The sequence below is a fragment of the Carassius gibelio genome, chromosome A13 (assembly GCF_023724105.1).
Source record: "Carassius gibelio isolate Cgi1373 ecotype wild population from Czech Republic chromosome A13, carGib1.2-hapl.c, whole genome shotgun sequence".
NCBI classification, from domain to species: domain Eukaryota; kingdom Metazoa; phylum Chordata; class Actinopteri; order Cypriniformes; family Cyprinidae; genus Carassius; species Carassius gibelio.
Genome location: NC_068383.1, coordinates 14,595,115 through 14,617,984, shown reverse-complemented (window position 1 = coordinate 14,617,984; position 22,870 = coordinate 14,595,115). Strand labels below are relative to the sequence as shown.

The following is a 22,870-nucleotide window of genomic DNA, read 5'->3' as shown; positions in this document are numbered from 1 at the left end:
TTTTTAAAGGATCGTGTGACACCGAAGACTAGGGCAACAGCTGCTGAAAACAGCTTTGCCATCACAAGAATAAATTAGATTTAAAAAAACAGAGTTATTTTCAATTGTAATAATATTTCCTAATAGTACTGTTTGTGCTCAAACAAATGCAGCCCCGGTGAGCACGTGAGACTCAACGTGTAAGAAGAATAAGAATAGAATAAAGATTGGGTTTTTAAAAACCTACATTTAAATATGAAACGAAACAGTTATCCTTTCAAAATGGATTTATTTTGCCTCTGCCTTCAAAACATACAAACATTATATAGCATTTTTTACTGAGCGGCTGTAACATAATCACATATACAGCTATAATGGATAACACATCAAACTTAAAAACTAAGTTATAAGAAATAAGTTAAATTTACTGCAAAATCTTTGGGTGACACCAAACTACTTAAGTGTTCCCTATAAAAACTTGTTTATAAACCTTTTAGTCAATATGCTTAAGTCATAAACAAATACTCAACAATCTGATAATAAATGTTCAAAATATATAAATAACTCTTCATTACATAATTTTATACACCTATTTTTCATAGTGCAGTGAAGCGTAACACTGTTGAAGTGCCATTTGATGGAATTCAGGTCCCAGATCAGGTCAAAATCATTACGTTTTTTTTTGTTCTTGTGTCCTTTATGTCTGAATTTGTTGAATATGCTGGCAGTGTTAACAGTCAGTTTATATACTCATGACCTGGATTTGCATTAGAGTGTTGTTTTTCAGGTTTTACAATTTCTTGGATCCTTCATGTTTCTAAAATATCAATAAGACGATTCATGAGGTTATGAGAAGCAGCACAGAGGCATGCCTTCACTCTCCTTTAAAGCAATACTTCGCATGACTTGGAACACAAGAACACACCAGATTGTAAACAGGTAGAATTACTTCCGACTAAATGACACTCCCTTGAGCAGGTGTCTCAGCGCAAATGAGGTATTGGATGCAGTCTTTGTTTAGTGCCTCCTGTTTAACCCCAGCACTGAATGAATGATCATACATTTGAAAAAGAGTGCCTGAGAAGTCAATGGCTTGGCCATATCCAAAGGGTTTTAACACAGATTTTGCATCACGTCATTCTCAAGCTCAATACATTTTAAATACACATTATACAAAAAAAAAAAAAAAAAAAAATACAATGGAGTTGATGAATTTTAACATCCGTTTCACATGGTGATTGTTCATTTTGTACAGACATTACTGTCGAAATTATGACGGCATGGAATCCCTTGTGAAAAAGAAGTGCACTTCAGCATACTTTTAAAAAGAGTACTTACTGGACACTTAACTGCATGTTATTTGCAATTAACTGATAATATTATAAAATTAATATTATACTTTAAATGCAATATTATATTAAATGCAATTAGGTGCATTTAAGAGTGAATGTTTGATATACTCAAGTAGGACTTTGCATATCTTTCTCTGTAATTTCATAATTACTTCAATTGACGTTAAAATATGGTTACAATGTATTGCCGAATATACTGACAAGCCCTTACATACACTTTAATGTCAATTCAATTGAAACTTGTCATATATATATATTTTTTTCTTATTATTACACATTTGGAATAAAGTTGCAATTAAGTACATTTAAGATATTTATCTTAAATGTCAACAAGTCAAGAAAGAGTACTCTAAATGCACATAAGTGACCTTAATTTCATTAATATTCTATCACCCTCAAGTAGAGTTTCTTAAAAATATACTTTTAAGATTTGAAGTACTTCAAGTGCACATTCATACAATACGATTAAGCGCACCTATTGTTCACAAGGAACGTGTTATTTGCATTTGTCATTATCACTGAACAGTTATCATAAAAAATAATGCATTCATATTCTTAGTAACTGTACCAAATGAGGAACTGATTGTCTTCAAACATCTTAGGCATGCTTTGAGACATGCTTCAAGAAGGTTTAAAGAACTAAACTTCCCGTAACGAGTTAAAGCGCTTGATCGACCTCAAATGATGAAATGATAGCCTTAAAAAGCTAAATCTACAATGCTTTAAATATATAAAGTGAACAGTATGTTCACACAAAAAAGAGGTTTACTTCTCATTTGGCTGCCTCTCCCAGGGCCACCAAATTAAATTTGCACTTCAGCTTGAAAAGCGACAAGTGCTAAACTGACGATCAGCAAGCAGAATACACAGATAAACCAAACAAGTTCGTGGTGAAAACACAGACTGACAGAAATAAGACAACGTGAGGCTGGTGCTCCTTCTCATCTGCCGTCTGGCAGATATGGGCTTGCGGTTACTGGCCAGAAAAGCATGCTTTACCGGCAGTCACATGGGGCTTAGCAACCCCAATCACAGTTTCATAATCATGATGACTTTAGAGCAGACATCAAGGTAAACTGCAGCCATCCTGGTAACGCTCTATATTCAGCCCTTGAATGCAGATAAACAAGCTCTTCCGCTTGGGCTTTCTCACAGTTTGAGAGCCTGTCTGTAGCTGTGTCTCTGACTGTGTGAGCGTTTGATCCTCCTGCTGCTGGCGCTGCTGCTCCTGCTCCTGCTCGACGCTCTGGTGCTGCTGGCGTGGCTGTTGTCCTGGGGTATCATGGGGCTGGAGTGAGCCCTCTGCAGGCCGCCGTCGTCAAACAAACGCACCTCAAATGCCTCCAGGTCTGTTTCCCCTATGCGGATCTTAGCTTTCAGAAGCATTGCATATGTTCCATAGCGTGTTTTCTACAAGATACATTTAGGAAGATGTAAATGGAGTGAAGAGTGAAGGAAAGAAGCGTGTAGTGAAAATTTTTTTTTACCTCAAAGTCCAGATACTCTTCCCTTTGCTTGTACTCTTCTTGGTCCCTGCTTCTAGTCCTGCGGTCTTGCGACGAAGAGCGTAGTTCCTGGAGCTCAGCAGAAATGGCTCGAAACCGTGTCTCGTGAGACTTAAGCTGCTCCTCCTTAGTATTATAATGAAGAACATTTAAAAAAAATGATTTGTTAAAAAGTAAATAAATATATATATTAAAAAAAAGTTACTGTCAGTTCAGATATATCAATGACAATAAAAAGGGTAAAATAATAAACAGCTTTGTAAAAATATAAATAGTTTTAAAACAAAACGGCAAATCAGACTCGTGGTGAACGGGAAATTACATCATAGAGAAGACCCAAGAGACTCTGTATTCAAGGTTATTAATTTCTTAAAATAACAGATATCAGGTAGGATTAGTTCAGGTAAAATGTCATATGGTTTCAGCAATGATATGTATTATTATTATTATTATGAATTGATAATTCATAATATTTGTTAAAAACCTTGAAAAATGTATTTAAAAATGTTTTTGAAAATAATGCACATTCACATGTATTTAAAGTCATTTAATTTAAACTTGTGTTGAAAATGTTATAAAGTTATTCTTCACACTTAAATTCAACATGAGTGCAAAGAGATTTGCTCATGTTTGAAATGTTAAACGTCTTCACATGAGCTTGCATTTCTGGTCTCCAGCATTCACATGCATGTGAGCGGAATGAGAAGTGTAGTGTGACGCCCCGTAAGAGAGAGCAGTGTTGATTACCTGTGGGAGCTTGGTGTTTGAACCTGGCAGAAGAGGGCGGTTGAACTTTTTTTGGGAGCCAATGGCTGCTGGGAAGGGAGGGGCAGAGAACATGGCTGCCACCGTGTTGATGCGGGTTATCCAGGACTGCATTTGCTCTGCATTGCTAGAGGTGAAATGCAAGCACCGGTTAAACAGAGGGCAGCAAAATAACAGAATTCAGTAAATGGAAAAAAAACATGTCTAATTTTTTCCTGCTCAAAGAAACATGGTTAATACAAATGACACAGACTGGAAAAACTGAACAATTAGCAGGCAGCTGTTAGTAGAAGAGATGAAGTGGAGCAGATGGAGCAGAATGAAAGGGAGATAGTTTTAGTATGTGTTTCTGGGACAGACAGAATAGCTGAGAAGGATCCGTCCTCTTGGGAGATATACATGGAGTCATTCATCTGAGATGAGACCATTTTGACAAGGGCATTACCAACCCTACATGTAATCAACAGCCAGCTAGTGCACTCAGGTGTGTGTGTGTGTGTGTGTGTGTGTTTGAAAGAAAGACATTGTGTATTTCTGTGCTTTCCTGCTTCCTAAAGACAAAGCAACAGGAGGCTTCTGCTGACTAAGGCTTCTTGTTATCAAAAGTTGTTATCGAAGTGACAAAGTGTCCAAGTTATGCAAAAGTTGCAAAAAGTTCTATAAATGGCTAAAACTGATTTAATTTCCTTTCTTATATACAGGACAGTTGAAATGTTAAGGGTCGGTATTTTTATGTTCTCTTATGCTTACCCAGGCTGCATTCATTTAATCATAAAAAATGCAGTAAAAACATTAATAATGAGAAATACTATTACAATTAAAATAACCATTTTCTATCTAATATAGTTTAAAATGCAATTTGCTCCTGTAATGGAAATGCTGAATTATAGCATTACAGTAGGCTACTATGAATTGTGTAAAGGGGTTAAAAAAAATGTTATAAAAAAAAAAAAGAAATCCTATTAAAAAAAGCGTAAAGATGTAAAATTTTCTCTGATTTTGTATTGAATCACCCTTATAATAAAGATAAGACAACAACTTACGTTGCCTGGAAAAGAAAGACCCTCCAGTCAGCAGTGTGAAGGTAAAACACATCGGGTCGCTTGCTATAGTCTGCTGCCCGCACGGCTAAAGAATGATGGATTGATACTGCATTCTTCAAGTCCTCATCAGACAGCTGCTTATCTGGACGATATTCATCCTGTAGACCAATCCCAAAGTTTTTTTTACAGTTAATATCTGTACAGCAACCACAGGAAAGTATGATCCATATAGTATGAAACATTAATGACTAAAATGTACCTTTTGCAGGAAGAGGGTCAGTCCTTTTAGAATAGCATAAAATGTCTTCCATCCTCTTTTACCTCGTGGGGCTTAAACAACAACAAACAGTAAACTTAAAGCAGTTAAGGTTGTTTAATAGTTAAGTTAAATATCTTAGAACTAGATAATCATATTTATAAAAATGCAGTGAAATAATCAAAATACAGATCATCTGATTTCTTGTGAAAATATAAAAAAATTCTTAAAGCAGGATACATTTACTAAATTAGCTGAACTTTGAGATAATACTTGTTTTAGGAGAAAAATATTTTTATTTTTTTTACCCATTGACAAATATCTTGTTGTTTAGATTTATTAACACAACAAAGAAAAACACTTATAAAATGTATAAAATATTATACAAAAATATATATGAAGTATAATAGTAAAATATTTTATAATGTTTTTTTTTTTGTCTATAATTAATTTCTTATCAGTTAAATGCATGTTTTTGTTATATACAGTATTCAGATCATTTTATTCAGATATTTGATATTTTTACTGGAAAGCAAAACAATAATTTTCTTCTTTCATTTTCTAAACTAAAATATATGTTTTTAAATGCTGCATTAAATAATGAAAACAAACTAAATCAAATAAAAGTCTATATTTGAGGGATGACTTACTTTTCTTGCCATCAGGATCTGCGTGAACTTTCCTCACGAGAAAGCCGTTCATGTAGACCTGAGCGCTGGACTGCTGTGCGACACTGATGAGGGGGTTTCCACCGCTGCTGGTCTGCTTCATTGTGTGTGATGTGGAGTCGTTCTTGCCATCCAGCTCAGAGAAAGACTTCCGCAGTTCCTCCTCATCGCTGAGGAATACACAAGCAAGAGCTTTATTATGAACAGTTCCCTGGATTCTCACCTTTACCCAAAAGGTATTTTAACATACTATTGCTAAATTCCCAGACTTCCAACATTTACCTTTAAAGGGGTCATGAACTCAAGGGGCAACTGCCACCCTAAGAAAAAGCATTGCCATCAACAGATAGTTGGGTTGCTAAAATGCTGCTAGGTGGTTGCTATGTGTTTGTTTGAGTGTTCTGGGTGACCAATCATAATTAACACAAACATTCTCAGTGCATTGATATTTTGACTGTTCTTTCTAGCAAATCTGAAAAAATGTTTTTGCTCTTACACTTGATGCACTAAAACTTGTGATTTATATATCATAGCCTGCAAAATAAACTCTTCTTTATTATAGTGCACCTACTCTAATGAGATCAGAGACATTTAGCATGTGTTGAGTAGTGGTCGACCGACATAGTTTTTTTGACAGCCAATGCTGATACCGATATCTTGGAAAGTAGGTAAGCCGATATAAAGCAGATGTCTTTTTATTATTATTATTATTATTATTATTATTATTATTATTATTATTATTATTATTATTATTCATATTTAAGAAATTGTAATAATTTGACAATGGATAAAAAAAATTGTAAAATAAACATACTTTGGATGTCTAAGTATTTTACACAAATAAATTTTTAATACAAATATAATTAAAAAGTGAGCAAACACCGTAACCAACAGTTTTCTGGGAAGTTTGTGTGCACTGGGAATCATATTTTTCAAATAAAGCAAGGGTAAAACTCATTTCACATACAGCACACAGAGAAAATGACATGAATATGACAGTGGGCAAATACATAAAGTGCAGCATAATCTGAAATCACGAGTTTAAAGTTTAAAGCATTCAATTGACACGGACCGAGCGTGCCCCAATTTAATGGTCTTTTCCCAGAGAATATATTTAAATATGATCAAATTTCTATAAAGACACAAAGACACTTACTATTGTGGTATGAATAATAAAACAAACACTTAAACTGCAAGCATAAGTTATGGCTACACATAATAAATATTAAAAGGAAAAATTAGGAAAAATGCTTCAGATAAAGTTGGCCGCTGGTGCTTCGATGATTGCTGCTTATTGTGCATCTAGAGTCACTGATAAGGACTGAAACTGCATCTTTATTACCTAGTGCTTGGCACAGTTGTATTTTATCTACAGTACATATTTCCAGCTGAGTGACAACTGTGCAGGGAGTGCAGTCAGACACCCTGGAGAGCCCCTGAGGTCTGGAGCGCTACACATTTCTCTCCAACTGCTACGAAGTACAGCACACAGGCTTTGCCTTCACATGATAATGCTCTCATCTGTTGCTTAGTAACTGCTGGCCTTCACACTAGTAACTAAGAGAGCCAGCTCAGAAGATGGAGCACCACGAGAGAGGGAGACAGAAAGAGAGGAGAGGGAGGTAGAAAGAGAAGGCACATAAAAATAGTGACTGGCGTGCATCGATTCATACAGTGAACAATGCCCTTTACCTGAGAATCACACAATGCTAAATAAATGAAAGTGCAATGAAGTGAATCAAATGGAGGGAGTGCGAAACAGAGAGACTAAAAGAGTGGAGGGGTAGAGTGTAGAGACGCTGGGATAGATGAAGATGAAAGAACTGCTGCTGAATGAAAGAGATCAAAAACAATCACTCATGCTTTTTCTCCTTCACACATTAACAAGAGTACTGCAGAAAATCTCAAGGAGCGAACACCGTTTACATGAGAGTTAGTATGTGTGTGTAAGAGAGGGTTGTGTTTAAGTCTGCACTTTATTAGCAAGTCAACGATTTCAATCTGTAATTAAGGAGAGGCTAACTGCGGTAACCGTGGCAACAAAATCTGGAAAGCCAGTGTGTAAAGTAAGGGTTTAGAGCATCACACAGCTCTGGACAGGTCATAAATACACACATATACAGTAGTACCTGTACATACACTAATAAAAAAAGCTTTCCAAAAGGGGGGTTTTGCAACAATGCCATAAAGGAATCATTTTAGGCTCCCCAAAGAACCTTTCAGTGAACAGTTCTTTTTTCCCCTATGGAAAGGTTCCATGGATGTTAAAGCTTCTTCATGGAACCATCAGTGCCAATAAAGAACCTTTATTTTTAACAGTGTATGGTTCTATATACAACCTTAAAGGGTTTACTCTTTATATTTGGAACCCCTGAAAGATTCCTTAAAGGGGCTTAATCAAAAAAGCCCTACTGTATTCTTTGTATCCTGGTGAAAATGTTCTAAATAAAAACAAAACCACTTGAAGAGTTGCAAAGATCATAATATTTTATGGATTTGGTTTGCTTTACTGACACAACGTTTCAGTAAAAACTGGATTAAACAGTTTGTAAAAATAGAGACTGTCATTAAAATAAACTAAAAAAAACAAAAAACAAATGAGTAATAAAAAAGTAAGATTAAATACTAAAATACTAAATACTAAAAACTATTATTTAATAGATCCTAAAGAATCCTTTCATTTATCTTTAATATCAAAAAGGTAAATTTTTTTATAGAATAGAGTGGATTCAAAAACCTGTATAAAATCTTCAAAAACCTGTATAAAAACTTTATAAAACCTATATTAAAAACTTATTTTCCTAAAAGTGCACCTAATAAGCACAACTCACTGAATGAATGAAAGGCCTTTTCAGCTAAAGGATTCTATAATGAGCTTGCACCGTTTTAAATGAGTAACACTTCTAGAGGCACTGAATTATCTTTAAATGTTTTGGATGACACTGGATGAGGAGGATAGTGCTCTTGAATATAATGTAGTGAAAAGGGGAAAACATTAGACTTACATTGTCCACTGCAGCTTTTCATTTTTGATCGAGTTGTAGAGAGCCTATTAAAAGAGGAAAACAAAAGCGTTAAAGCACACAATCCCATCAATAGATTTTCCCTTTGCGTGTGTTTATGTGTGTGCATGCTCAAACATCCCACTGACGTGGCTAAAAATAGCAACTGAAACTATAACCATGAACCAGAAACAGGTTGCAGACTACACTTTTTTCATGTAGCATTTCAGTTCAAACATGGAAAAACAACCCAACCATCATTAAAAGGAAAATAGAGAACTTCCATGGTCAGCCCCTCTAGTTAACAAGTGTTACCTTTTGTTTTTTCTTCCGGGTTTGTGGGTGATTTTGGCCATCCTGAACCTTGCCGAGCAGATCAGGGAAGGCCAGGGGCTTTAAAGAACGCGAGCGAGGTGCTTTGGTGTAACGGAACGGGTCCATCACACTGAAGTCCCGTGCACATCGCACCGAGCACAGGGAGCGAGAGCGGAGACGACCAATGGAGTGAATACTGTTTACACCAATCATTATTTAAGATACAGGATCCACAGATGACCAAACGAAGGCTTTAGAATCAAACAATGTTAAATTAAACTTGTTGGAGTCTTTCTTCCACGAGTAGAATCCAGAGAGTAGAGTTCAAAGTGACACAGTGGCAAACTCAAAGTCTCTGGCAGTGGCGAAGCTCTTTGGCAGATCCTTGAAGGTGTCACATGGGCATCAGGCCTTCCATAATGATTCCAACTCTTGCATTATGGATCCATTCCTATTCATTATGCATGGAAAAACATCGCCCGGCCACTGCAAATCCACCAGCGCCATTTTGCATCAAACTTTCTGCTTTGACTGAAACACCAAAGACAATCAAGGATGAGGATCCGCGAGCAACATCCAGTTGTTTCCTTGTATACATCCTCGAACTCATCACACCTACACACGTTCACCAACGCATGCTGACACGCTCACAGGTGCAGTGCAGATGGCTTGCGAGGACCGTGATGGTGGATGGAGATAATTGGAGAGGAGGACAGACGGATGAATGCGAACATCACTGATGCAAATGCATGAGATAAACACACATGGGCTCATGCAGGGAACAGACTGAGAGGGTCTGGCTTCCACCCACTCTCAAACTGGCATCCCAAAACTGTGACGTCACCTAACGTCCCTCTCTGGGACGGAAAAATAGACATCAGATGTGTGAGAGACAGAAGGACTAGATTTGAGCAGGAAATCAGCAAAGCAATATGCTTGCATGTATAAGAAGTTTTCCGGAATTCTCTTTCATCCCTCTCTTTCTCTTCAAGCTTGTATCCTCGCACGCGTTATCCAATTTGCAGATTCTTTGACACAGATTCTTTGCACAGCTCTGCAGCATGACTGTAGGAACAATAGAGGTTTGGCGTCTGAGTCCTGCGCTTTTGTCTTCTTCTCCTCAGTCTTTTTCCTCCTCCGTGATGCAGATAAAAAAATGGGCTGTGCGGTGAGAATGAGATCTTGTGAGGGAGGAGTGTTCACCCTCCCATCTCTCTCTTGCATTCACAATCTCACCCGATCTCTTTCACGGTCTCTCTCATGCTCTGCTTCTCAATTGATCCCGTCTCCCAGCATGACTGACAAATCACGGCACTTGAATGTTCGATGATCCCACCCTCCTGTGAATGTCAGTCAGTTTTCAGGGATCTCGAACGTGCAAATCCTCACATCACATTACTGCCACACTCGCAATTTCAAGACACATATTGTAAAAAAGGTATGTTGTAATGTATAACGATAACAAATAAGCAATAAACCTGTTGCTCTAATTATTATCATAAATCACTTTAAATGCAAAATGTCACTGTAAAATTTTTTTTACTAGCCAATAATCTTGTGTTTTATTTACAACTCGAAAAATCATTTTCACAGTTATTGCATAAAGCTTGTACAAATTGCTTTTCTAATCTATACGCATTACCCAAATGCTTTATCCATTTGCCAAATTTGTTACAAATTATAATTGGACAGTTCACACATGGGAGCAGCCAATTGAACAGTCAGCTTATGTTATCAATACAAATTGGGCAATATAACAAGTCACTGGGGATATTGTTGAAGCAGTGAATTCATTTGGTTGGTGCAGGTTCTTTTGGCACTCTGCTCACTGATGCATCCTGTTCTCTCTCGCTCGCTCTCTCCCTCTGTCTGTAACAGACAGCTCTGGGACACTGGGCATCCCATAGTCTGAGTCTAACTTTATTCAAACGTGACCTGCTTTTATTTGGCCACTGTCACCAGGCAGCCAGCAGTTATCCCAGTGAGCTGAGCAGAGTGAGCTTTTTATCTGCTCACGTTCGAGCACAAGAAAGACTCCATGTGTTCATCATAAGCAGACTGGGATGCCAGCAGTTGAGATTGCACAAGCACAGCCTGAATTGAAAAGGTCTGAATACACCTTTGACAAACCAAACACATCTTGGAAATTAAATTGGAAATGGAAATGGAATTACATCCATGTTTGTTGTGCAGTGGCTGCTGCAACATAGATAGTGCCTGAACTATTATGGAAAAAGTTTTTTTGTTAAATTTTCTGTAATTAAGTTCCAGTCCCGGATGGTAAAAGATCAATACAGCATTCTATCAGTGATAAAGTACACGTTAACAGTTATGAAGTATAAACTAACAATAAACTATAAAATAAATAAAATTGTATTTTTTCTTTTCATCTTTTCTTTTCATCTTTTTTTATTATTATTCCTACTTTCAATAATTTTTTTTTATCTTAAACTGAATGTTATTTGGTACATACCCTACCATTCTAAAGTTCTGGACTTTATTACATTCTTTTTGATGAAAATAATACTTTTATTCAGCAAGGGTGAATTTTTTTTGTTCATTGTTTCCACATTTACAGTATATTAAGCAGTACAATGTTTTCAACATCAAAACTAATAATTGTTTTTTTGAGCACCAATTTAGCTTTGCCATCAGAGGAATAAACTGCATTTTAAAACATAACAAAAGAGAAAATAAAATATTATAAAAATAATTCACAATCATTGAATAATTATTTTGATCAAATACAAACCCGATTCGAAAAAAGTTGGGACACTGTACAAAATGTGAATAAAAACAGAATGCTATGATGTGGAAGTTTCAAATTTCAATATTTTATTCAGAATCCAACATAGATGACAATCAAATGTTTAAACTGAGAAAATTAAATAAGTTGATTTTAAATTTCATGGCATCAACACATCTCAAAAAAGTTTGGGACAAGGCCATGTTTACCACTGTGTGGCATCCCCTCTTCTTTTTATAACAGTCTGCAAACATCTGGGGACTGAGGAGAAAAGGTGCTCAAGTTTAGGAATAGGAATGTTGTCCCATTCTTGTCTAATACAGGCTTCTAGTTGCTCAACTGTCTTAGGTCTTTGTCGCATCTTCCTCTTTATGATGCACCAAATGTTTTCTATGGGTGAAAGATCTGGACTGCAGGCTGGCCATTTCAGTACCTGGATCCTTCTTCAACGCAGCCATGATGTTGTAATTGATGCAGAATGTGGTCTGGCAGTGCCATGTTGGAAAATGCAAGGTCTTCCCTGAAAGAGGATAGGAGCATATGTTGTTCTAGAACTTGGATATACCTTTCAGCATTGATGGTGCCTTTCCAGATGTGTAAGCTGCCCATGCCGTATGCACTCATGCAACCCCGTACCATCAGAGATGCAGGCTTCTGAACAGAGCACTGATAACATCTTGGGTTGTCCTTGTCCTCTTTAGTCTGGATGTCATGCCGTCCCAGTTTTCTAAAAAGAACTTCAAATTTTGATTTGTCTGACCACAGAACAGTTTTCCACGTTGCCACAGTTAATTTTAAATGAGAAAATGCCTGCGCTTCTGGATCATGTTTAGATATGGCTTCTTTTTTGACCTATAGAGTTTTAGCCGGCAACGGCGAATGGCACGGTGGATTGTGTTCACAGACAATGTTTTCTGGAAGTATTCCTGAACCCATGCTGTGATTTCCATTACAGTAGCATTCCTGTATGTGATGCAGTGCTGTCTAAGGGTTTTCCTGCCTTGACCCTTACGCACAGAGATTGTTCCAGATTCTCTGAATCTTTGGATGATATTATGCACTGTAGATGATGATAACTTCAAACTCTTTGCAATTTTTCTCACAGAAACTTCACCACAGCACTGGGGGAATTGGTGATCCTCTGCCCATCTTGACTTCTGAGAAACACTGCCCCTCTGAGAGGCTCTTTTTATACCCAATCATGTTGCCAATTGACCTAATAAGTTGCAAATTGGTCCTCCAGCTTTTCCTTATGTGTACATTTAACTTTTCCGGCCTCTTATTGCTACCTGTCCCAACTTTTTTGGAATGTGTAGCTCTCATGAAATCCAAAATGAGCCAATATTTGGCATGACATTTCAAAATGTCTCACTTTCAACATTTGATATGCTATCTATATTGTATTGTGAATAAAATATAATTTTATGAGATTTGTAAATTATTCCATTTCTTTTTAACTGACAATTTGTACACTGTCCAACTTTTTTGGAATCGTGTTTGTAAATGCAGCATTGGTGAGCATAAAAAAATAATTTCAAACCATAAGAATCTTACAAACTTGCTCTTTTTCGAATGGAAGTGTATACTAATACTTTTTTAACATTTTAAGTTGTAAAAATGAACATTAGTTATTAGTGTATTATGAACAAACATGAGTTAACAATGAACAACAAAATATTTAAAAATGAACATTAAGCAAGATCAATTAATGCACTTTGCTTTATTGTTAGTTCGTGATATCTAACGCATTAACTCATGTTAAAGTACTGAACCTTATTGAAGTGTTACCAGATATCTAAAAATCAATCGTCAAAACACCATCTCTCACAGTTTGAAGCTGTAAGTTGTGTAGTGACCAGTAGTAGGAGCATAATACATAACGCAATGATGCATATGCACACACTCATTAATCTCAACCTGAGAGATAACAAAGGAATCATGCTGTTCTCACAACTGATTTAAAGAACATAACCATCATTTGCACACTGAACAAGAGGGAACAAAAAAAGAGAAAGGGGGACAGGAGAGAGAAAATGAGCAATTTGTAATGCATTATGATAATACCATGACAGAACCCTCATTTCAGTGAGAGGCCGTGTGGCAGCCAAATTCCCATCTGTCCTCCCTGCCACCCCTGCTGCTGCTGCTGGCATGAAGACAGACTTCACACAGGTTTGTCACGGGCGTTAACTGTCATGAACCTCACCGGCACTGAGAGCCTAACCTGTTGGCTCGCAGGCGTCTCTCTCAGTTGCCATCTTTATCTGCGCTATATTTAACCCTAAAATATGTTATAATATCAGGCAGACAGAGATGGAAAAAAAGGGTCAAGAGACACACTAACTCTCTTTACTAGGCAACTGTGTGGCCTTCACACCTCGACATAGTGTTAGGAGGAGAGAAACCAGGAGAAAGAAGGCCAGAGCTGACAAGAGAGAAGAAGGATGCCATTCATCAGCCAAGGCCTGAGATAAGGAGGATTCTATAGATATGGAAATATCCTAGATAGAGAGGGCTAAGCACAGTTCAGGAGAGTACCTTTTTGCAGATTACAAGGTGAAACAAAGAGCAAGATGGCAGAGACAGAGAGAGAAAGAGAGCACAGAAAAACTGTGAAGAGCGAGGGGGTGGGAGGTGATGGAATAGAGCGAGGCACAGAGTGAGAGGGCGGAGGAGAGAACGAGGGATGAGCGACAGAGAGAGAGAGAGAGAGAGAGAGAGTGGGAGGACCAAAGGTTTGAAAGGCTCCCTGTGATTTTAAAGCACATATTAGCAGAGTGGTTCAGGTGCGGTCATCATGTGGCTATTATTCTTGTGCAGCGTGGCCTGTAATCCGAGAGAAGGGACTAAAATAGACAAACCCTCAGCGCAAGCACATTGGAGCACAGGAAGTTCATTGACATCAGCTGCGACTGAAATCCTCTGACCGTCTGATCACCCTGATTTCAGTCACAACACTCAACTTCAAACATGGCAAACAATAAAATGGCAATTAATCAATAATTTCAGGCACAGAGTGTATTCAGTGCAGCATTATAACTCAACGCTTCAACTTGTAGCTATGATCTGTGAGAAGGGTTCTTCCACAACTTATCTACAATATAAAATATCTACAAAAAAGATGCCCTTTATATGGCGTTTACATGCACAAGAATATTCTGATAATAATTTACATTGCACAAGAATGTTCAGATATGAATCAGATTATTATGAATATTGATTGAAAACATTGCAGATTCTATACATTTAAATAAAGCCACAAGAGTATATCAAAGCATTATTATGTACTGTTTTTTATCAAATAAATGCAGCCTTGATGAGCATAAGAGACTTCCTTCAAATACATTTGAAAAATCTAACCAATCCCAAAATTTTGGCCTTTGTAGTGTGGGAAAATATTAATTATTTTATTAATAATTTTCTACTATTCCACTATGACAATAATGAGCTAATTAACTATCCAAAATTACTAAAAATGCATCATATTAATATGAGTGAGCCTTTTTTCAAGAGAAAGAATGTGCATGCCTTAATTTATTTAGAATAAGCTAATTACACACAGGGATATTTCACTAGCTGTGGAGCAGGTAAATGTCTTCTATGGCTTGAACACAATTAGACCTTAATGGGATCATTCAATATACAAAAGAGGTCATTGTGTGAATGCTTGAAAACCCTACAAACCTTGAGAAGATCTTTTGGGAAGTTTTGGCAATCATTTAGCCCCTCCAGGTTACTTATGAACTGCGTGCAGGACATCCTCTTCCCGATGTTCTGAACGAGAGAGAGACGATAGTATATAAATTCACAGTCAGCTGATGCGCTGACCTATTTCACAGTTTCTGTGCACTCAACAACGCTTAAAATACCAAGTACACAGTGGGCAGTAAACATGATAATATTTTGTGCAAAAATTATTTGGCTTCCCCTGAGAAATGTTTTGACTATTACATTTGTGGATGAATTTCTATTTTAATTCCTAACTGTAAAACCGACACTCCTCCTCATCCCCTCAAGGGTGCTGAACAGCTCAAAGAAGAAAATCCATCCTAAAAACACAGTTCCAGCTCCCCTCACAGAGACTCAGATCATGTACATGTAATAATAACAATAGTAATTTCACAATAAACACCTTATTATAACTTCCAGTTTTTTAACAGTCTTATAATATTTTTTAGTTTTCCACAAAACAGACATGAACATTTCAGCTATGTGACTGGCATTCATTTTAGAAGATTAACTTATGCACGGCAAAAACATAGTAAACATTTATGGGTTTAAGGATTTATGCTTTATAGCTTACTGTATATTACACAAATAAGAATCATTTAATATAATTAATATAATAATAAGTTACAATTTCATGGAGTATGTTTAAAACTTAAAGTCACAAAGAATCAGTGTATGTTTTCCAAGTTAAACGACGTTGGGATTCTTTTTTTTTTTCATTGTGTGTTATGTTTCTGGTACATCAGAACAGCAGATAAGTCATTCTCAAACTCACCTGACCATGCAGATCAGTGTTGAGCAGCATCAGGGCACAAGTCAGTGTGTGAATACTGTCTGAAACACAGAGGCACAGTACTCCTATTAGCTCACACAATCAGAGCAAGGGCACCCCCTAGTGTTAGTCATATTATAATACACCCCAGATGCACAACAAATGCGTTCATTCACACACACAATGCTGGTATGGCTTACCTTCATTTAGTTTCGTGTTCGGGTTGCACTGGAGGTATCTTTTAGAGAAATGGGATAATACCCGCTCCCTCTCTTGTGTCTCTCCCATCAAGGCAAACTCTCTCAAAAACATTCTAAGAAACAAGAACGACATAAGACAACAGGAAAAGCAGACTGAGAATTTGAATAAACCTGTTGGACACGTGAAAATGAAAGCAAATATTTACTTAAGTAAAAAAGGGAGGAATAGCTTGCTCACCTTAATGCCTGATCCACCGTCATCCCTGAGAAGTTAAAATAACTGAGATACTCCGCCGCCACCATGCGACTAAAATCATTGCTGCACAAGTCATGAAAAGAGAAAAGCTCAGAAAATACATTTTTGGGCCTCATACTGGGGGGTCAAAAATCAATCCTTTCATACAAAGATGTTCACATGGTTATTTTCACAAATAAGTGACCCTAAAAACAGTGCAGAATTACTCATATTTACTATTCATTTTAGTTTGTTACATTTTTTTATTTTCAAAAACCTAAAACTTTATTTTCAGTTTTAAATATTTAAAACACAGTCCCCACTGTATATTTCTCCACATTTGCCCTAAAACATGGTATTTATTATTATAATCAAAGATAACTTTGCTTCACAAAAGCACAAAAAACAAAGGAAGAGCTAAGACTGAATTAAAATAAATGCAAACATAAGCCTCATTAGTATTTATTAATGGTTAAAATAAACCTCACTTCTTGCTCAGGTGACGTGCCACCTCTGACTTCTTGAATCCATCAAGACTGTACAAACGTTTGGCCAACCGTTTTGCAGCCTGGAGATCAGATTTGTTGCCATTGGTCAGAGTTTCAGTGCCGCCCACAGCCAATCGCTCAGCCACCACTGAATCGGACTCAGACACCGGACGGGGCGGCCTCTCTCTGGAAACAGAGGAAAAATAAATGTAATTCACATGACAGGTGACACACTTTTATTTGAATAGGAGTTACCAAGTAAAAGTAAAAGTGGTAAACATTTTACTTGTAAAAAGGCAACCCGGATATGATATCTAAATATGCTTGGCCCTAAAATCAGCCATCATGGACAACACAACATAAGCATACTGAACCATACTAAAGCATACTGAACATATTAATACTGACTATTCATTAAAGCAGTCAAATCATGAGGTTAAATTTGTTTATCTTTTATCAGTCATGTCTGAACCTGTCATATGCACTAGCAGTGTGATGTAAATAGAGTCTATCTGATCTACCTTTACAAACTCTTTCCCAGCAGATCAATTCCATCCACCATTTACAGAGAAACTAGCATAACAACTAAAAAAAAAGCAAAAAAAAAAAAAAAAGCACACCTGACAAACTATTGTGAGCGCATAATACATTCACCCTTTGTACACCATTCAAATGCACAAAAGCTTGTCATACACACATCTGCTTCAACTGATATTCACATGTGAATAATTAGAGAACAGAAAGAAGTTTAACTTGTATTAAAAGAGTCAAATATATATATATATATATATATATATATATATATATATATATATACTAAATACATTTCATTCAGTCTTGAAACAAAAACAAAAACATAAAACTCTGGCAAACTTTATATAAAACCAAAACAAATGGAGCTCTCCCGAAAAAGTGCTTTAAAAAAGCATCTACTCTACCTTAGTGACCCAACTCTGCCTTTTAACCACTGCATTCCAAAAGTCTTTTAGATGAACGAACACCAGAAAGCTCATGCCACATGCAGGTCACACCGTCATCTGTCTTCATCTGTTTGTTCTGAAGTTCTCCATTCCTAACCTACTCCGACCGGATAGTTCACAAACAAGGCAGGGGAGGAGACTCGAAAAAAGGGTATGAGGGCAGACTGTTTCTTCTTCAAACAATGGACAGATAGTAACACGGCAGAGAAAACCAGGAAGAAATATAGAGAGCTTTTCCGCCACGGCTTCTAGGATGTGAGAAGGGCTTTTACAAAGATGCGTGGTGACTAACAGATACACCTTTGCTAAATATAGATTTTTTTAATGTCAGACATCATATAATTAGACACCTGTGTTTGAATAACTTGTTTGGTGAGGGCGCTTAAACAGAGCTAAAATGCAAGACAATGATAGCCACAAATGCCGATACATATTTCTACATTGCACAAATAAATGCAGTGAGGCATATGCAAATAATCACCTCACATGTGCTGAGGCTCTACAACATTCCAGTGCATTTTAAAAAACTTTTAACACACCTCTTTTTAACGATGGATGACAAGATTTACATACCAAAGGAGGAAAAAGGACTGCATAATTTAAACTTTTTTTGCATGACTACATAGCTTAGACTAAGAATGATTCCAGTATCACATGCTGAGGATATGATACTACCTTACACTGAAAAGGAGTTGCACTAGAATTTTAGGTCTTGACTGGTAATGAAAAGTGACAATAACAACAGTGTACAAACTATACAGTGGCTTTTAGTGAGCTGATGTTTTTCGAAGAAATTTGAAGGAGGAAGTTTCACAGTGTGTTGAGGTTTGTCTTGTGTAACGCAATATAAATCTGATTGTGATATCTTTGTCATATTTTAATCAGCAATGAAGTGATAGTGACAGTGTTTATGTTTTGTCAATGCTCTGTCAGATGATGATCCTGATGAAAAGGAACTGACCTTTGGTTAATACGATTTCTGGTAGTGAGCATCTATTTATAATCAGGTAGCTAACTAACTAATCTAACTTTTTTGTTACCAAAATATATATATATATATATACAAAAAAACCTGACAAAAAAATATACTTATATGTAAAAGTCGTTTTAACAACAAATTTTAATTAGAGGAGTCAGCCCACCCAAACCAAACCTCAATTTAATTCAGACCCCTGCTGTTAAATTGAGACCATAATGGTCTTCATAAAAATCTTGAAATGCTTTTAAAGGGGGGGTGAAATGCTCGTTTTCACTCAATATCCTGTTAATCTTGAGTACCTATAGAGTAGTACTGCATCCTTCATAACTCCAAAAAGTTTTTAGTTTTATTATATTCATAAGAGAAAGATAGTCTGTTAGGATTTTTCCCTGAAAAACACGACCGACTGGAGGCGTGACATGTGGGCGGAGCTAAAGAATCACGAGCGCCAGTAGGCTTTTGCGCTGATAGCGTTTGGAAGCTGTGACATTACCGTGAGGAAAAAAACATCCAAAACAAATCATGGCTAACAGTCAGATTCAGCGTATATTTATGATCCAGAATCAGATCCAGAGGCTGAAATTTAACAAGAGCAGCATCAGCAACGACGTCTCTATGTGGTATGTACTGAAACTGTATATATTTGCTTAGCGGTTTTGGAAAATGACTAAGTTCCACTTTATGTCGTCTTTTTTTTTTTTTTTTTTAAGCTGTAACGTTACATGTGGAAAGTGCAGTTTGATGAAAACATCGCATGTTGTTTACTTGATGTGCTTACACGTTGATAGCTAAGTTAACAACACAGAGATATTTGAAGCAGTTTTACTCACCGCATGTGGTTCCAACACACGATCGTGACCCTTTTTCGTTGGGACTGCATTATCCTTAAGAAATAAACGATGTGCAAATCCGGCGTCAAACTGGGCCTTGTTTGTAAAACAAGCATCTTCGAAATGCAGGGAACAAACACAAACACTTGCACAACTCCGTTGATGCTCTGTAAAAATAAACTCCATCCACTGGTCCCTTAATGCTGTTTCTCTTTTGGTAATCTGTGCAGGGTTGTCTTGCCCTCGCAACCAAAAACACACTTCTTTTGTGACATTTCGCGACGCTCTCGCTCTGATCAGTGAAGTCTGTTGTGCTCTCAGTGCTCTGCTCTACGGGAACGCACGCTCTTACGGCAGAAGTGCCTCAGGACTCATATAAGGAAATTCTGCTCCATCTAACGTCACACAGAGCCATACTCGAAAAAAACTTTCCGAAACTTGTAACAAACCGGAAGGAGTATTTTTGTTCCTTCAAACGTACAACTTAATTTTTGAAACTTTGTCGATGTTTAGCATGGGAATCCAACTCTTTAACAGTGTAAAAAACTCAGTATGCATGAAATAGCATTTCACCCCCCCCCCCCCCCCTTTAAATACTGCATTTTAATAGTGCGATAAACTGTGAACTGCCTCAGGTATTCACCAAACACTATTTAGCAAATGAGATTAAGATAACTAAAGCTGAAAAAATAAGAATTAAAAATAAACACTACATATATTTTAATAATGACAATAATAAATTAATTGCTAATAAAAATATCAGAAACAAAAGAACATTTGTAAAACTTTACAAGTAAAATTAAAAAGCATAAAAAAAAACATTAATAAATCTATAATAGTATCTCACTGATACTATAACACTGATACCTAAAAAATATTCAAAAGAAGTCAGTATTTTCTTACTCACCGGTATATGGCAGGGTGGGGGGCATACATGTAATTATCCTCCAAGGCCCCACCCCTCCAGCAGAGCACATAATGAGCCATCTCCTTAGCCCTGCCCCTTCACACCTTACATAGCCAGAAGACAGGAGCTCGCTTATAAACCCAGCATCCAGCCTCCAACATTTTCTACCCTTCCCTGAACCTCCCTTTGTCCAGAACTAGCCTGTGGAGGTTTAGAAGAAATCTGACCCTCTGCTTTTGCAAGTCCCTTGTCAACTGTCATTGAAGTCTTTTAGTTGCTGTGATAGCTGATCCTACTCCAAACTTTTACAAGCTCTTTTTGTACCCATTGCGTAGTCAGAGGAACAATCCAGCTGTTCATCTGTTTTATTTTCTCTCGTTCTTTCTCGCCCCACCAGCTTCCACCTTACGCTTGCCTGTTTGTGCGTGTTTGTGGATCTGAATACATGTTCCTCTCTTATCATCTAAGCTATTTTTCTCTGGTGGATATGGTCTGTATTTCCTTTCACCACAGTTTACCCCCCCTTTTCCCCTCTTTTCAGCCCTCTCTTCCTCTCTTTGTCTTGCCTTTCGTCCCTCCCATTAGACTTAGTCAATCTCCATTTCAACATGGTACTGAATACATAGTCTCATTAACAAATTATTAATATGTATCAATCTATAAGGACAAATGCAGGCCAGAATTATGTGTTAGAATAATGGATTGTGGTTTTTCAATATCAGTGGCCATTTAAATCAAATAATGGACAGATACAGCCCTGCTGTAACAGTAATAGTTTCCTGCTCACTCTATTTAAAACCCTGAAAATCACAAGACAAGTTAATCTGCTCTCACCATGGAGACCGAATGTGTCTGGCAAAGCTCCAGGTCTATCTAGCCCCATAGCAGGAGAAGGAATGTAGTGGATGAGCCAGGTATCAAAGCCTACACGCACTTAATAACCACAGTAAACCTCAGATAAAATATCCAGACAATGTTCCTTATTGTTCGGGACTTGAAAACATTATGCCACATTAAAATGCCCGTCTAAAAGCTACAAAACTCTGTGAAACACTGCTGTTGTTGCACAATTCTTATGTTTCCAAAAGGTCAAATGCATATATTTTCAACATTGTTGTCAACATCAACATTGTTGTCTTGTGTGTGTTTTTTTTAATTAAAACATTGAAATAATTTGTTTCATATGAATCTATCATAAAACATAAATTAATTTTGCATACAGATCAAGAAACAACAATTTCCTAATGAAAAAATGTAAGAAAAATATTAAATTTAAGAATTATACAGCAAGAGCAATTTTATTTTGGAGTGAATTTAGAGTTTTTTAATTCATTGTTTTTAAGGAGGCTTTGTTGTTTTTTTTATTGGAAAACAAGATCAAATAGCTGACGCTGCCCTCTGATTTATTCTGACAGCAGACAGGAAGGAGTAGTAAGATACTATAGGCCTAAACTCAACTCTGACCCTGAGATTCCGGGTCAGTCACAGCCCTGGAAGGATACTGTGCAGCCATACCCAAGGAAAACGTATTTAGTTAGGAACTTTATCCTTATATGACTGCTTGCTACGTACCGTTCGATGGTTTGAAGCAAGCCCTTCATGTTAACATACATTTTAAAAAATGCATGAGAAAAAAAGTTCACACTACATTCATCAAGGGCATTCCTAAAAGAAAGTCTATTAAGAGTTCATTTCAAGTCAAAACAGATCATCCAGAAAACAAAGTGAGCTGGTATCTCAGTACAATCACAAAGCTCAGCACTGCCCTCCAGTGGTAAATACTCAACCGGTGATTCTTTTTGTAAACCCATCTTGTAATAGAAAGCCCATGAAATCCCTTTTCACTCATCAACTGGTTACTCACATGTGTAAAAATGAGCAAATTACATGAAGTTGTGGCTACCATCTATCATCAAAACATCTGTTTGCATTTTGAGAGCGACTACAGCCTGATGTCATACTATGATGAGGACAGGAATGAGTTTGTCTCTGTGTGTGTGTGTGTGTGTGTGTGTGTGTGTGTGTGTGTGTGTGTCTGCAGTGCCAGCTGTTCCTCTTCTAATGTGTATAATTGCTATTATTCTTCCAGTTGTCTATTTCACCAGAGGGGTTTGGGAGT

At 37.0% G+C, this 22,870-nt stretch overlaps 1 protein-coding gene across 2 annotated transcripts; it reads right to left on the bottom strand.

The window, feature by feature from the left end:
• Positions 1–248: 248 nt before the first annotated feature.
• On the bottom strand, positions 249–21,159 carry LOC128026264 (PH and SEC7 domain-containing protein 1-like). 2 transcript variants are annotated; one of them, XM_052613160.1, is made up of 13 exons: positions 20,752–21,159; positions 17,056–17,241; positions 16,571–16,651; positions 16,333–16,445; positions 16,136–16,194; positions 15,316–15,405; positions 8,574–8,617; positions 5,551–5,738; positions 4,904–4,974; positions 4,645–4,802; positions 3,584–3,728; positions 2,819–2,962; positions 249–2,741 (listed from the first exon to the last, which is right to left on the bottom strand). In XM_052613160.1, exons 1-13 carry the CDS (start codon positions 20,829–20,831, stop codon positions 2,481–2,483), a joined length of 1,620 nt encoding a protein of 539 aa, XP_052469120.1. In that variant the 5' UTR covers positions 20,832–21,159; the 3' UTR covers positions 249–2,480. The 2 variants fall into 2 exon arrangements, with proteins under 2 accessions (XP_052469120.1, XP_052469121.1); XM_052613161.1 differs by lacking the exon at positions 20,752–21,159 and adding an exon at positions 17,994–18,226.
• Positions 21,160–22,870: the final 1,711 nt, after the last annotated feature.